The following is a 16,848-nucleotide window of genomic DNA, read 5'->3' on the forward strand; positions in this document are numbered from 1 at the left end:
TCTCTCTGTCTCTCTCTCTCACTGTCCACTCTGCCTGTCAAAAAAATTTTTTTTTTAAAAAAAGACTTGTTTATTTGAAAGACAGAGTGACAGAGGAAGAGGCAGAGAGAGAGAGAGAATCTCATCCAGTCTCATCCAGTACTCCAATATAGGATACAGGCATCCCATTAGTGACTTAACTTGCTGTGCCAAAGCCCCACTCAAAGCATTTTTAAAAGTCAACAAGGTAGATATGAAATTGGAAACTTGGGGCCGGCACTGTGGCGCAGCGGGTTAAAGCCCTGGCCTGAAGTACTGGCATCCCATATGGGCGCTGGTTCTAGTCCCAGCTGCTTCTCTTCCAATCCAGCTCTCTGCTGTGGCCTGGGATAGCAGTGGAGGATGGCCCAGGTCCTTGGGCCCCTGCACCTGCGTGGGAGACCTAGAAGAAGCCATTGCGGTCATCTGGGGAGTGAACCAGCCAATGGAAGACCTCTCTCTCTGTCTCTACCTCTCTCTCTAACTCTGTCTTTCAAATAAATAAAATATATTTAAAAAAAAAAAAAGAAATTGGAAACTCAAAGAGATAAGCTGAACACTGAAGTTGCTTTTGTCTTGAGAACTTGTGGTCAGCCAGGTGAACTTGAACTGTAAGTTGGCTCATTAAAGAATATGCAGCCCAGATTCACAGAATTTAGGATATCCAAAAAACCTCAAGCCATGAATTTAGGATCATTCTTTTAAGTAAAATGTATTTTTTAGAGATTAAAAAGTTCATTGGAGCTGGCCCCGTGGCACAGTAGGAAAATCTTCTGCCTGTGGCATCGGCATCCCATGTGGGTGCTGGTTCTAGTCCCAGCTGCTTCCAATCCAGCTCTCTGCTATGGCCTGGGATAGCAGTTGAAGATGGCATAAGTCCTTGGGTCCCTGCACCCGTGTGGGAGATCCAGAAGAAGGACCTGGCTCCTGGCTTTGAATGGGCACAGCTCCGGCCCTTGCGGCTATATGGGGAGTGAACCAGCAGATGGAAGACGTCTCTCTGTGTCTCCTTCTCACTGTCTGTAACTCTACCTCTCAAATAAATAAATAAAATCTTTGAAAAAAAGTTCATAATGATTAAGATTTCAGTTTACCAGGAAGATGTAAAATATTAAAATTATCTGTTCTTAGTAATACAGCCTCAATAATATGTAAGTTAACAGGACAAATTTGTAACATGATTTCCTAGTAATTGATATCATTAGACAACAAAATTCAGTAAGAATATAGATTATGTGAATAATTAGCAGTAAACTAAAGACTACATATAGAACACTGTACCAAACAGCTCAGGAGTATGTTTATGTTTCTAAGTTTTCTCAGAACATTTACTAAAGTTGACTGTATCCTGCTTCCTAAAGCAGGCCTCTGTAACTCTGGGAAGATTGAAACCACCCTGAGAGGGGTCTCTGATCATCACAGTGCAGTTGTGGTAGAAATTAATAACCTACAGATAACCAGAAAAATCCCATGTGCTGGGAAATTAGGAAATACATCTTAACCTATATTTTAAAGAAAAAATAATACAAATCAGAAAGTTTTAGACCGAGTGATTATGAAAATACTACATTCAAAGCTTGAGATATATGGCCAAAATAGGAAATTTGTATTCTTAAATGATTATGTTAGAAAAAATAAAGTCTGAAGATGAATGGCCTCTGAGTCTCCATTTCACAAAGCTAGAGGAAATAATAAAGGCAGGAACAGAAATAGAAAGCAGAGAGGAGAATCAGTAAAACTAAAACGTGCTGAAAGACAATTGAAATTAGATCTGTTGACAGGATTAGGACACTGACGAGAAAGAAGACATAACCACAGAAGTTACAAACAGCAAGAAGTTAAGGGACTCTTAAACAGATTCAGTAGGTCAACTTGTAGAAATAACGTTTCTATTGAAGAGACAGAAATCCTGAATGGCACAGTAACTGTGAAATGAATTAAATCAGTAGTCAGAATTTTCCCACAGGGACAGTTCCAGGTCTAGAAGACTTTACCCAGGAGTTCCACCAGACATTTAAAGAAAAAGTAATTCTGGTTTTACTAATTGTCTGTTGCTGTGTAACAAGTCGCACAACAGTGTTGTGGTTTGAAACAGTCACGTTTGTTATCTTTCACGGTTTCTGTGGGTCGGGACTTCAGGAAGGACTCGGTTGGGGTGTCCTGTACGTCTCTTAACAGGTTGTAGTTGGACATCACTTGTGGGTGGGTCACTGGCTGGTGGGGAGAGGATCCCTGGGGACATCTTGAAGCCTGGCTACCTTAGTAGACTTCACTGGGTGAAGAGAGAGAGGGAACACTTTCCACTTCAATTTATGAGGCAAATATGAGAAAGGTAGGGGCCGGCATTGTGGTGCAGTGGGTTAAGCTATTGCATGCAACACTGGCATCCCATATTGGAGCGCTGATTAGAGTCCCAGCTGCTCTGCTTCTGATTCAGCTCCTGCTAATGCACCTGCAAAGGCAGTGGAAGACAGTTCAAGTGCTGGACCCTGCCATCCACGTGGGAGACCTGGATGGAGTTCCTGGCTCCTAGCTTCAGCCTAGCCCAGCCCTGCCTACTGTGGATACTTGGGGAGTGAACCCATGGATGGAAGATCTCTTTGTCTCTCCCTCTCTGTCACTCTGCCCTTCAAATACATAAATAAATTTTTAAAAAATCTTCTTTATCACTTCAGAGTCTCTTCTTTCCCAGCTTGGATGTGTTTCTGGTGTAAACTTTTCCACTGAAAAGTGTGTATCCACTGTCACCACCTTTGGAGGAGCTGACCCTGACATGTGCTGTATGCCACTGGGTGGCAGGAGCTGTCCTGTTATTACTGAGTTAGAGTCTCAAGCCCCCTCGCTCCCAGAAATGCCTAGTGGACATGGGCTTGTGCTGCGGCTGGGCACTTAAACCTTGGTCGGGCAGCTCTCTGCCTGAGAGGAGTAAACAAGGACACCCAAACCTCTTGTTTCCTCCCAATCAGTTAGAGTACAGGGACCACAGGGATGGACCTCCTGGGAATTTACCTCTGAGACACCCCAGCACCTCAGCCTCCATGATGATGTTTCCTTGGAAACCATAGTCCCCTTACTGTGGAGCCATTCCTGTGGACATATAGCCTCCCCTCCCCCTCCTCTGCCACGGAGAGGATCCGGTGGATTTTCTAGCCCAGGGTGTGAGCTCCTGAGGCTGGGGAAGTTAACTAAAGCTTGGCTCAGTTGCCCCCCCCCCCCCCCACTAAGCCTGCCTCCTCTCCTTTCCTAACCCTCTTAGCTAAGGGAGAAAGCATCAAGGCTCCGTGGCCCCTGGGTGCACCCCTTCTCCAGCCTTCTGTCTATCCTGGTGGTTTCCGCTGATGCATGATGGCGTGCAGAGAGCTCTCTGCAGGAGAAAAATGAATGAATCAGTTGTGACCTTGGGAACATGCTACCCTTTTTTTTTTTTAAAGTATTCTTCACCTGCCCATTTTTATCTTTTTCCTCCCTCCCTCCCTCCCAGGTTTGTATTATCTGTTTGAAAGGGGGAGAGAGAGAGAGAGATTGATCTTCCATCCACTACTTTACTCCCCAAATGGCTGCAATGGTCAGGGCTTGGCTATGCTGAAGCCAGGAACCAAGAGCTTCTTCCTGCATGGGTGCAGGAGCCCAAGCACTTGGGCCGTCTTCTGCTGCTTTCCCAAATGCATTAGCAGGGAGCTGGATCGGAGTGGAGCAGCTGGGACTTGAACTTGTGCCCATGTGGGATGCCGGTGTCGCAGGCAGCAGCTTTACCTGCTACACCACAGCACCGGCCTCCAACCTTTTGCTTATTAACCTTGAGCCAGAGGTCGGAGGTGGGTTGTTTGCCATTACTGAAAGACATGTTAAGTAATCTCACTGTAAATTATGCTGCTGAGAGTATGTAGCCATCTCTGGGATGAATGAGCCGTTTGGAGAATTTTGAGCTCTTCAGGTCTTGAGTTGGTTGGGGATTGAGAGTCTGCAGGCTCTAGGATGTTTCATTTTCCTTCAGCCGCTGGCAATCCTCAGCCCTTCCCCCTCCATGAAGTACCAGTCTCACCTTTGGCGAAGTTCCCTGTGCACTCTTCCCATTGTGTTTGCTTTCCTGTCTCCCACACGCCTACTGCCTTCCACCACTCTTGGTTTTGAGCAGATGTTCCTTGCTGAGTATTTGTCTGTTGGGCTTGATTCTGTGTCCCACAGCTCAGGGCCGCAGTCTTGGAGATCTTTGTGTCCCCTTAATTCCTGATGTGCGATGTGCACCTCGCCTGATTCACCCTCATCAGAATGCACTGATTCGGTTCCTGGTTGTTCTGCACAGTTAGTCCGTCTTGCAGGAGCCCCCAGTCACAGGTACAGACAGACATGGAGAAACCCTACCCAGGCGTGTAAATAAACATTTAAATATAGTCTGTGCCGGAGACACAGAATAAGAGGCTGAATCCCAAGGAAAAAGAAGGAAGAAGTGCCTGGGCTCATTTCACTTTTCCTGTTTTTCTTCCTGCAACCTTGGTCTCTCTCTCTCTCTCTCTCTTTTTTTACAGAACCCTGCGATCAGCATCACGGAAAACGTGCTGCATTTCAAAGGTCAGTACCGGCTGGTGCTTCCTGCTTTCTGCACAGTTCTGGAGGCTGGGTGAGGGTTTCCCGTGTCTGTTTTACTCACTTCTCATTGCTGCTCATCTCTGATATCCTTGGCGTAAACTAGATCATTTTGAAACATAAGATTAGAAAAGGCAAAGACTTTAAAACCACTTGACAAGGCTGTCGCTGCAGTGGGGGAGGGAGGGAATCCTGGGCTGGAAATGGAGAGTGTGTTTTAGCTCTAATTCTGCCACTACCTCCAACAAGTCACTGCTGCTCTGGAGCTCCAGGATGAAGGTGTCGGGTTAGACTCTGTGTTTCTCAAGCCTGAGGACCCATGGGCACCTGAGGAAGCCTCCACAGGGCCCTGCAGGCCTCCTGGCCTCCCAACTGAGGAGCATGTGAAGGGCTGACATCTCTGCTTGAAGTGGCGCCTCGTCCCACCAGCGCTATGGGGGGATGAGCGCGGCACTGACTGCACGGCAGTCTGTGGCCGTCCATATGAGCCAGGATGCAAAAAAAGGTAGTGAACATTTAAAACTGGACAGGTTCTCGATGAGCCCTGTGGCTCCCTGACATCGCACTTGCAGGCCAGTAGGAGCACTGTGCTCTGCCTGAGGGCTGAAGCCTTTCCGGCTCTGACACTCCGATCCTGTGGCTCTGCCTGTCTCCTTTCTCTCCATCTGTCGGCAGCCGTCCTGCCCTGCCTGCGAGGGAAGCTCTCCATTCACTGTCACACAGGGGAGCCCCCTCTGTTCAAGTTCTGGGGGTTATTGGAGAACAGATGAGAGTCCCTCTACCCCAATATGTTTTCATGGAAGTACAGCCTGGCTTTTGTGTCTGCTTTCCAACATGAAAGCAGCCACTCGGCATTCTTGGATTCTTGGGGAGTTGTGTACGCTTAAAAGGAAGTTAAGAGGGTAAAAGTGATTTCTTGCCACTTAAGAGTTATAAAGGGTCCTACCTTAAGGAATTTATGGTCTTAGAGAATAATAGACACATGTAGTAAATATTAAGCAGGTTATACATGTGGCCAGATGAGGGAAGAGATCCCAGGAAGAACCCAAGTAGTAAATGAGTCAGAGAGTGGATAGGGTAGGCTGTCCAGCTTCAGCCACTGGGTCCAGCAGTCACTGACCTGGGCATGGCACCTGCTTGCTATGCACGGGGATGGGCAGTGCCCTGATCCAGGACTTTTTTTCCCAGTTCTCCCATCCGCCCCGAGCTGCATTCATCCTCCTTGTTCCATCTGGAATGTGTGAAGAAGTCAGCTTCTCGCTTCCTCGCTAGCCCCGCTTGGGAGGTTTTAAATGTAGAGTTGTCTTTGAGATGACTTTCCTTAATCACAGGCAAGATGGTGCACCCACTGCTTTTCGCTGCTCTGAATTTAGAGTCAGAGTAAAGGTGAAAGTTAAATTTATATCAGTGTGGCAACTTTGCCTTTGCTTTTAATATTATTTTTCTTGCCTGTTATTTCTACTGAGTATTGTCAGGGCTGCTTTGAGAGATTAAGTAGATGCTGTTGAACTGATCATCAGAGGACAAAGGGAGATCAACTTTGGTCCAGGGTTTGGCTTCCCTAGCTGTTGCAAGATTTTGCTCATGAGCTCCCATACGTTTTGATCCATTCCTATTTGTGTATTTATGAAAAGACTGTACCCAGCTGCCTTTTGACTGGCCGCGGTCTCCTCAAGTTCACAGTAACCTGCATTTCTTTCTCTGTAGCTCAGGGACACGGTGCCAAAGGAGACAATGTCTATGAGTTTCACTTGGAGTTCTTAGACCTCGTGAAGCCGGAGGTATGTTCTTCCCTTTCTCGCTTCCCTTCCCACTTCAGGAAATGGGTACCAGCAGTTTAGGGCAATGGGGTCAGGGGTTGTGAGAGAGAAGATAAAGGCCAAAGGGGAATGATAGAGTTCTCTTATTTGGAACACAGATCAGGCTATAGTTCCAGAGGAATGGGAAAGTTGCAGAACCTGGGTGGAATCTGGGCTGTGCCACTTATTTGCACTGTGAACTCAAACAAGTCTCTTTGCTTGTTCCATTTTTCTCCTGTGTTAAAGAATTGGACCGGCTGACACTGTGGCGTAGCAGGTAAAGCCACCTCCTACAGCACTGGCATCCCGTATGGGCCCTGGTTCAAGTCCTGGCTGCTCCATTTCCAATGCAGCTCCCTGCTAATGTGCCTGGGAAAGCAGTGGAAGAGGGTCCAAATATTTGGGTCCGTGCACTCATGTGGGAGACCCTGATGAAGCTCCTCGCTCCTGGCTTTAGCATGACTCAGCCCTGGCTATTTGGGGAGTGAACCAAAGGATGAAAGATCTCTCTCTTTCTCTGCCTGTGCTTTTCTGTAACTCTGCCTTTCAAAAAAAAAAAAAAAAAAAAGAATTGGACCAAGTGATCACTAGGGTCTCTTCCAACTCTCATATCCTCTATTTATTTATTTATTTTTAAAGATTTATTTATTTGGAAAGTGGAGTGACAGAGATGTCCCATCCCCTGATTCATTCCCCAAATGGCCACAGCAGCTGGGGCTGGGTCAGGCTGAAACCAGGAGCCAGGAATTCTATCTGGATCTCTTATGTACTGGATCTCTTATGTACTTAAATACTGGGACCATCATCCACTGCCACCCCAGGTGCACATTGCAGGAAGCTGAATTGTAAGTGGAGTAGCTGAGACTTGAATCAGCCACTCCAGTAGGGGACGCAGGCATCTCAAGTGGCGGCTTAACCTGCCTCCCCACAACACCCGCTCCTATATTTTTCTGATTTTGATGTTGGTAGAGGAATAAGGCACCTGTTTTGAGCAAGATTCCTTAAAGTAGTTGAAGCCCCCATGAGGGGGCTTTGCCACAGGGGCAGTGAGAAAAGTGGAAATCAGGGTGCAGGCAGCTGGTCTTAGGAAGAGTGCTGGAAACGTAATTGAGGTTCCCCCTCTCTCAGGCTGGCGAAGCCTCTCCACCCAGCAGAGGGTGGATTGCACCGTTCACTTGGCCTGGGAGCTTGAGCTCGCTGATCTCTGCAGGGACCCAGTCGCTCTGAGAACTGCCCTGATGTCAGCGGCCGCAGAGAGCCTGCCCTGGGGCTCGCTGTGGAGACAGGCTGAGGCCGTGTAGAGAAAAAACGAGCAGGAACAGCCTCCAAGGCTGGTGGGTGGTTGGGCAGACTCTCTAGTGGAGGCTCACACAGGAAACACTGTAGCTGAACCAGCGCCTTCTGACATGGATGCCTTTTCTGGAACAAGGGTTTGCTGAACCAGGGCCCTCATTTTCACGGGAGGAAGCTTTGGAAGCCCAAGGTGTGCCTGAGAGGGTGTTTGCATCCGGGGCTTGCGTGACTGGCTCTGGCAGGCGGTTGCCGCAGGTTCCCTCCAGGCCAACCAAGGGCTGTTTGCCTTTCTTACCCGGATTTCCTCCTGTGCCAGTCGCTGGGGAATCTCACGGGCCCCACCTCAGCTCGTGGGGGTCGGGGCTGCTGGGAGAAGGAAAGCATGTGCGCTAAGCCGGCCCCACAGCTTCATGTGAGAGCTGGCAGGCCGTCCTCATTTCTGGCCTTCTCTCGCAGCCGGTTTACAAGCTGACCCAGAGGCAGGTGAACATCACCGTGCAGAAGAAGGTGAGCCAGTGGTGGGAGAGGCTCACCAAGCAGGAGAAGCGCCCGCTGTTCTTGGCCCCCGACTTTGACCGCTGGCTGGATGAATCCGACGCGGAGATGGAGCTCAGAGCCAAGGTTAGTGAGGACTTTAGGACCTCAGGGCTTCATGAGGAAGCCCAGAGACACGGGCGACTCAGCACTGCTCCGAGTCTTGCAGAAGGGGTCTTGTGAAGAGTCCTTCACAGACCTGGTGACGTGATCTCAGACAGGTACTGGCCATGTGTTCTGTAGACGGTTCCTCCACTGGGGTCTGGCTGGTGTTTTCCTTCTGGCTGGACATGGGTGGGGGTTTCTGAAGAGGGAGACCACAGGGAAAGTGCCTTCTTGCCACAGCATGTCAGGGGCACACCGTCAACACGCATTAGCACTGTGGCTGCTCGCTGCGGGCCAGCTGGCTCGGGCGCTGTCTGCTGGGGGTCTCTCCTGTGCCCACCCCGTGCCTTCTCTTTGGAAGGAAGTCACTGCGGAGCCCCCACTTCAGGAGTTGTGCTGCTTCCGAGTAGAGTGTCCACCTAGTTTATTGTACATACTTCTACACGGCCGTTTGATGTCATTTACTGATAGCAGTATGGACTCATGAGTGTTTATTTTATACTTTGGGTTGTCATCAAATACTATTTTTATTTTCAGATTGTTCCAGCTTTGGCCACTGGGAGAGGTTTCACTTAGCTTTTGTGTCTTTTTGAGAAAGTCCTATCCTTGTAGGTCTTTTGTTTTTTGACTGCTTCCCTAATTCCTGGCACCATAATCTGCTGCAGGCCTTGAGCTCTCAGATTTCCTGCAGCAGCCATTTCTCGAAGGAGCTCTCTGCTTTTCATGAAGAATGGTCCCGGAAACTCAAACTGTAGAGTTCGTTTGCTGCTTGGTGGGCTGACCCCTTATGCACATGCCCTCCAAGCATTTCTATGTGTGTCCATCTGTGTCCATATTAAGCTCAATATGAATTCACACTCAGAGATGTGATCTTAGTTTCTGGAAAAATTGAACTAAGAATCTAGAAGTCATGAACAATAAAAGAGCCATCTACTGGCTGCCTTACACTTCTGTTTTGTTTCTTTGTGACAAATCCTCTAGTTGTCCTTTCCACCTCTAACACGGCAGGGTGCCCACTCTGCAGTTTGGAGGCCGGCGGCCTGGTTCAGTGCTGTGGACACTGGAGGGCCATCCCGTGGTGCTGATGCCCCCAGGAGGGAGGTGGCAGGTGCGCCACAAGCTAAGACACTCTCCCCAGTGGAGTGCTGGACGCAGTTGGAGAGGTAGCTGTGAGGGAGTCAGATCACTTATCCAAGAATATGGATCTTTGTAAGCACCTGGGAATGTTAACTATGTTCTTGGAAAATTTCTGTCTACGTTCTAGGAAGAAGAACGTCTAAATAAACTCCGACTGGAAAGCGAAGGCTCCCCTGAAAGTAAGTCCCCTGCTGCTGTGATGGTTTCCAGCTGTGGTAGAGGTGGGGGCCGGGGGCCGGGGGACTGCAACATGGCAGGAAAGCTGGTGACTTCCCGCGGAGAACTGTATGCATGAGCCTGTCGGACTCCACTGCACACCCCCATCAAAAGCTTGTTTCTGTTTGGGGCCTGGAACCCTCTGAGGAGCCAAGACTGTGTAGCAGAATGGACACAGCTCAGTGTCCTGGGCTGGCCTGGTGGCAGTCGGCAACCAAATGGTGCACAGACCTGCGGACACGAGTGTGAGTTCAAGGCTACGCTCCTGCAGCCGTAGAGAAGTGTGCTCGCCAGCCGTAAGGAGGATGTAGTCTGGGCAGACCTGCTATTCATTAACATTCAAAAAATCCATTTCTGTTTCTATTTCTATCTGTCCAGCCACTGAGAAGCAAGAAGCTCTGTAAGCGTATTATCTTCCGGGTGACGTAGTTAGATTAAATCCAGCAGCTAGCAGCTTCAGGTGGTGAGGAAAGCATTTCAATAGGCCCTTGATGGGGAGCCAGGGGGAGCCATTGTAGCCCCTGCACTCCCAAGAGCTTGCATTGCAGTGGGAGGACCGTGCAGGTCTGTGTGCAGCTAGCTCTGAACAGCAGACCGAAGTAAAGCTCTTCCTTTGTCTCACCCAGAACTTGGCCAAGTTTTAGTGACCTCTACTTGCGTGCCATGAGGGAGGAAGGGGGAAGGTTTGGAGCAGTGGCTTTCAAATATGTTTCCCAGTGCTGCAGAGGTTCCCGAAAGTACTGCAGGGGAAAGCCGAGCAAACAGGCCAACCTCAATCATGGTAGCTCTTTTTTTGTGTTTTATAAATTGGGGTTCTGGATAAAGTTTCTTTTGCAAAGGAGTTTTAAAAATATTTGAATAGCCACTAATTGAGAGGAATATATTGACTTTTAGAAAAGCAAAGAAACAGAGAAGATTTGTGGAGACAAAGAATAATAACATAAAAGGGCCACCTTGAGATTTAAATTAATTTTCTGGTGCTTTAAAGGGATATTTTCAGGGGTCCATGTGGTGGCGCAGGGGTTTAAGCCACCCTTGTAATAATGCCGGCATCCCATATGGGAGCAGCTGTTTGAATCCCTGCAGCTCTCTTTCTTTTTTTTTTTTTTTTTTTTTTGACAGGCAGAGTGGACAGTGAGAGAGAGAGACAGAGAGAAAGGTCTTCCTTTGCCGTTGGTTCACCCTCCAATGGCCGCCACGGTTGGCGCGCTGCGGCCGGCGCACCGTGCTGATCCGATGGCAGGAGCCAGGTGCCTATCCTGGTCTCCCATGGGGTGCAGGGCCCAAGGACCTGGGCCATCCTCCACTGCACTCCCTGGCCACAGCAGAGAGCTAGCCTGGAAGAGGGGCAACCGGGACAGAATCCGGTGCCCCTACCGGGACTAGAACCCGGTGTGCCGGCGCCGCAAGGCGGAGGATTAGCCTAGTGAGCCGCGGCGCCGGCGCAGCTCTCTTTCTGATCCAGCTCCCTGCTCATGTGCCTGGGAAAGCAGCAGAGAATGACCCAAGTGCCTGGACCCTGCACCAACGTGGGAGACCCAGATGAGGTTCTAGGCTCTTGGCTTCCGCCTGACCCAGCCTCTGCTATTGCAGCCATTTGAGAAGTGAGCCATGATGGGGGATCTTTCTTTCCCTCCCTCTTTCTGTATTACTCTGCCTTTCAAATAAGTAAATAAATAAATCATTTAAATAAAAGGATAAATTCAGAAATTGGTAACAATTCTTATATATGGATTTTTAAGGTGTTGTTAAAGCTTTAACTTTTTTTGTGAATTTGTAAAGTTTCCTGATGAAGGAAATTCTTTATTATACAGAAGTAAAATAAATTTTTATGATTTTAAAGAAAAGTATTTTAATTAGTCACATGTTATGAAGAGGCTTGACGTTTTTTTGCCCCTTTGGATGTACCTGCTTTTTTTTAACCATTAAACATTTTTTAGAAATTTTACTTATCTGAGAGGCAGAGAGAAAGAGAGAGGGAGACAGAGGGAACTCCTGGTCATTCTCCAGATGACCACATTAGCCCTGGCTGAAGCTGGGAGCTGAGAATTTTATCTGGGTCTCCCACCTGGATGGCGAGGATCCAACCACTTGAGCCATCACCACTCCCTGCTGGGGTTCTCATCAGCAGGAACCTGGAATCAGGAGTAGAGCTGGGATTGGAACCCAGGACTCAGAAATGAGATGCAGGCATTCCAGCTAGTGTCTTAACCACATGCCAAATACCCACCCCAAGGGCTGTTTTTTTTTTTTTTTCTTTTCTAGAAGATTTGTTTATTTTTATTTTATTTTTTTAAAAGATTTATTTATTTATTTGAAAGAGTTACAGAGAGAGAGAGAGAGAGAGAAAGAGAGGTCTTCCATCTGCTGATTCACTCCGCAGATGGCTGCAACGGCTGGAGCTGCGCCGATCCGGAGCCAGGAGCTTCTTCTGGGTCTCCCACATGGGTGTAGGGGCCCAAGGATATGGGCCATCTTCTACTGCTTTCCCGGGCCATAGCAGAGAGCGGGATCAGAAGAGGAGCAGCCAGGACTAGAACTGGCACCCAAATGGGTTGCCAGCAGTTCAGGCCAGGGCTTTAACCTGCTGCGCCACAGCGACAGCCCCAGAAGATTTGTTTATTTATTTGAAAGTCAGAGTTAGAGAGGCTGGGAGAGATAGAGGTCTTCCACCTGCTGGCTCACTCCCCAAAAGGCCACAACAGCCAGGGCTGGGCTAGGCTGAAGCCAGGAGCCAGGAGCTTCATCCAGGTCTCCCACATGGGTGGCCAGGCCATTAGCAGGGAGCTGGATGGGAAGTGGAGTAGCTGGCACAGGAACCGGCGCCTTTTTGGGATGCCAGCATCACAGATGGTGGCTTTATATGCTTCACCAAGCGCCGACCCCCAAGACTGCTTTTGAGTGATCACACCGTTAAATGTGATTGTTTGAGTATCAGTTAAGTGTCTGTGCAGAATTTTCTGTAGCCCAGGAATAAATAAATACATGTCACCAAAATCTTAGTTTTCATTTGCTGTTTCTTCCTCCTTGAGCTGGTTAGACCTGTGTGAGTATAAAAACATCCCAGGAAAGAAGAAACTGTAGGTGATACTGAGATGACTAGAGCAGCAGCTGAGAGGGCCTTCCAGCTCTGCTGCTTCCTGGGTGGTCAGTCACGCTCTGCCAGGGTGATTTGTTTGTTAAGTCTGCACCTTGTGCCTTGAGGCTGTGAAAGGAAAGACTTGAAAATACACCTTGTGCACTAATTCCTCCTCATCTGCTTCCCTGTGGGGGCAGGACCCCGGGCTGGTGAAGACCTGGGGCAGGTATTTGCATGGGTGCTCGGGAGCACCGAGGTAGGAAGAGGGTTGGAACCGTCGAGCTGTGCCCCACTCACCCCTGTCCAGCGGTGACTCTGGCTTTTCACAGCGCTCTGTCTTGCTTTGCTTTTCAGCTCTGGCGAGCCTGAGGAAAGGATACCTGTTCATGTATAATCTCGTGCAGTTCCTGGGCTTCTCCTGGATCTTCGTCAACTTGACAGTGCGGTTCTTTATCTTGGGAAAAGGCAAGTAAGGCTAGCCTATTGCTGTGTCTTGGTATACCTTAATTCCCATGGCAACTGGATACTCTCTCCATTTATCAAGTGAGGAAACAGGCCCAGGGCTGGCAAAGACACATCCATGTAACTCCCTATGGGCACATCTTGGGCAAGCAGCCTTTTATTTGTTCACTACTGGTTTGTTAATAACTAAATAAATGCTGTCATACTTCCAGCCAAAGTTATGCATGCCTTCTTGAAGCCCAAATAGATTCTAAAGTGCACTGTCCTACAACAGAATGAAAAGATTATCATAAAGATATTAGTTCTTCCTCCATTAATTTGTATGTCTAACAGAATCCTGGCCAAAGCCAATGCCGATGGAAGATTTTTTGAGAATTTGATCTAAGGTATTCTGAAATATTATTTGGAAGAATAAATAGGTAATAAAATTGAGGGATGAAGGAACTCGAGAGAGCAGTTTTTCTACCAGATGCAAAAGTATGGTAATTAAAGTAGGTATAACATTAGCATAAGAACAATCAGTAGAGCAGGTTAAGTGGTACATACCTAGCTCTTATCTATATCTGAATACGTATGTGATAGAAGAGGAACCTTGAAACACTGGAAAAAGAAATGTTTTCCAATTGATTTTTGGGATGGGAAATCCAGTATTTCCAAGGAAGCTTACCAAACTTTGGGTACAAGAAATCTGGCTCTTATACTGTATATAAAAACAAAGAATTTGAGTCACCTACCAGAAAATTAAATCATGATGGAAGAAACAGGTACATATTCATAAAGGTCTCATGTGGAAGGTTAGAACTTCCTAAATAAAAGTGCTAGACAGTGTTGTTTCTAAAAGGTTGATATATTTGACTATGAAATACCTAAATTTCTGTGTATCTGAAAGACCCCAGGTGAGACAGTGTTAAAGGTGAAGCGCATTTTAAGGTGGAAGGCAGCATGGGGATGGGGGTTGGTTTCTTTATATGTGATTTAAAAATGTGAAAATTCCACTCAACAGGTAAGTAAAGACGTAGACAGGCAATTTGCCTAAGAGCAAGGGAAACTAATTTCATATGTGGAGAAATGTTTAACCCAGTGATGGTGGAAGAATGAAAAATAAAGATGTTATTTTTGATTTGTCAGTTTTACAAAGAGCATGTGTTAAAATAGATGCAGCTGAGACTAGTGGAGGCCACCCAAGTCCAGCAGATCTGCTTGTGGGAAGTCATTTGGCAAGCCGAACTCTTCGTATGTTCCCACCTGTTTATTTCACTTCTGGAAATACATTTTTAAGAAAAGACTTACTTACATGAAAGGCAGAGAGAGAGCGTGAGAGCAAGTACTTCCATCTACTGCCTCACTCCCCAAATGCCAAAGCCAGGAGACTGGAACTGAGTCTGGGGTCTCACATGTGGACCCCTTAGCCGTCACCTGCTGCCTCCCAGGAGCATTAGCAGGAAGCTGGATTGGAAGCAGAGGTGAAACTCAGTCTCAGGCACTGATGAGGGTGCAACCATCTCTCTACCTACTGTGGCACAATGCCTGTCCCTGGAATAAGTTTGTTTTTTTTTTTTTTTTTTTTTTTTTAAAGATTTATGTATTTATTTGAAAGGCAGAGTTAGAGAGACAAAGGCAGAGAGAGAGAGAGAGAGAGATATCTTCCATCTCTGGTTCACTCCCCAGATGGCTGCAATGGCCAGAGCTGGGCCGATCTGAGGCCAGGAGCCTGGAGCTTCCTGTGGGTCTCCTACATGGGTGCAGGGGCCCAAGCACTTGCCATCTTCCACTGCTTTCCCAGGCCACAGCAGAGAGCTGGATCGGAAGTAGAGCAGCTGGGACTCGAATGGGCACCCTTACGGGATGACAGCACCGCAGGCAGCAGCTTTACCTGCTATTGCACAGCTTTGCCCCCCAGAATCTGTTTTAAAGAAAAATACTTACAGGAAAAGTTTTCCAAAAACATACGCATTAAGCCGTTATTTATTTTAGTGCCAAATTTTTGACTACTTAAGTGTCCATCAGTGAGGAATTGCTTTTTTTCCCCCTTGCATACTCATTGGAGTGCAGTGAAGGAAATATGATTTAGTGTTCATAATAACGTGGGAGAATACTTACAGTAGACTTAAAAAAAGTAATCTATAGATTCATTCTTCCAGTTTGATTATGTACATATAGAAAGGGGAAGAAACGGATATGCACGGAAAGATCAGAAGTGGGGGCTGGTGTTTTGGCACACGTGTGGCACCAACATCCCTCAGAGTACCCATTCGAGGCGGGTTACACTGTTCAAGTTGCAGCTTCTTGCGAATGCTCCTGGGAAGACAGTGGAAGTATTTAGGCCCCTGACACCCCGTGAGCCACCAGGATGGAGTTCTTGGCTCCTGTCTTTGGCTTGACCCGGACCTGGCTGTTGCATACATTTGGGGAATGCAATGGGTGGAAACTCTCTTTTTCCTGGTGCCTGTCTCTCTCTCTGTTGGTCTGCCTTTGAAATAAATAAATAAATCTTTAAAAATAATCAGAAGGAATATACCGTTTTCAAATTGTGGGTAGCTTAAAATTTTTGAAGTTTTTCTCTATTTTGTAAAATATGTATGTGGGAGTATAAATATAATGAGAAATACGTGTATAAGTTACTTGAAAAGAGGGGGAAAAAAGGCCTTTTGGCTATTTTATTCTTCAGTCCTACATTTTCCTAGATGAGGTTTAGAGGCGGTGAATGGTGGTTAGCTCTGGAGTGGAGAAAGGGCTGCGTGTCTCCCACCTCCACACCGGGAGCTCTGCAGCCCACAGCTGGGTGGGGACAGCTTTCCAGCTGTCCAGTGCCTTACACTCCTGTGGGGCCGGACGTATTCCGATGATTGATGTAAAGAAACAAGGGAGGTCTCAGACAGTTACCCTCAGTCTACAGCCTCTGTTAGCGTGGATAATCCCAAGTCCTGTGGAGAGAAAATAGGGACGTTCAGATGCCCACATCCCTCGTGAGTTTGAGCTGACACAGCTGGGTAGATTCTGAGAGTTCCACATACAGCTGCTGGCTGGGCTGCTATGTTACCTGGGTCAGGTGTTTAACAAGAGCCGCCTGCATTGGGCCTTTCTATGTGGGCTCTGAGCCTCTTCCTGCCCACCTGCTGGCAGGGAGCTGCTGGTTAATCCTTCAAAGGTGAGCTAAGACCTGGGGCCTGGCTCCGAGGCTCGTGGTGCAGTTTTCTCCTTTCAGATGAAGATGCGGCTAAATGGCCCATCCCACACGTGTGTGTGTCTTTTAGTGTGAACACGTGCTTGATGAACCTAGGCTAAGTGGGAAATGGCAGCAAGCTCTCAGACTACTAAGAAGGACTTCTTCTAAATTTTTACTTTTTTCTCAATTGAAGTAATTTTACCAGGTAGGCTTTATTACATGGAAACAATTTGTACTCTTATATGTTTGACTGCTTCTACTTTTTTTTTTTTTTTTTTAATTTATTTATTTGAAAGGCTGTGCTTCAGAGTGGGAGAGACAGATTGAGAGAGCTCTTCCATTTGGTGGTTCAGTCCCCAGGTGGATGCAACAACCAGTTCCGGGTCAGGCTGAAGCCAGGAGCCAGAAACCCCATTCTGGTCACCTGTGTGGGTGCAGGGAAGCAAGCACTTGGG

The 16,848-nt window shown here is 47.5% G+C and overlaps 1 protein-coding gene across 1 annotated transcript in view; it reads left to right on the forward strand.

Annotated features, from left to right (window-relative positions):
• Positions 1-16,848, forward strand: part of HACD3 (3-hydroxyacyl-CoA dehydratase 3) — a 46,797-nt gene that overhangs the window by 16,402 nt on the left and 13,547 nt on the right. The window contains exons 2-6 of the mRNA XM_062206159.1: positions 4,545-4,587; positions 6,310-6,383; positions 8,151-8,315; positions 9,598-9,649; positions 13,120-13,230. Of these exons, the coding sequence (XP_062062143.1) occupies positions 4,545-4,587; positions 6,310-6,383; positions 8,151-8,315; positions 9,598-9,649; positions 13,120-13,230 (445 nt within the window). The remainder of the gene's footprint in view (positions 1-4,544; positions 4,588-6,309; positions 6,384-8,150; positions 8,316-9,597; positions 9,650-13,119; positions 13,231-16,848) is intronic.

The sequence above is a fragment of the Lepus europaeus genome, chromosome 11 (assembly GCF_033115175.1).
Source record: "Lepus europaeus isolate LE1 chromosome 11, mLepTim1.pri, whole genome shotgun sequence".
In the NCBI taxonomy this organism is placed as follows: Eukaryota; Metazoa; Chordata; class Mammalia; order Lagomorpha; family Leporidae; genus Lepus; species Lepus europaeus.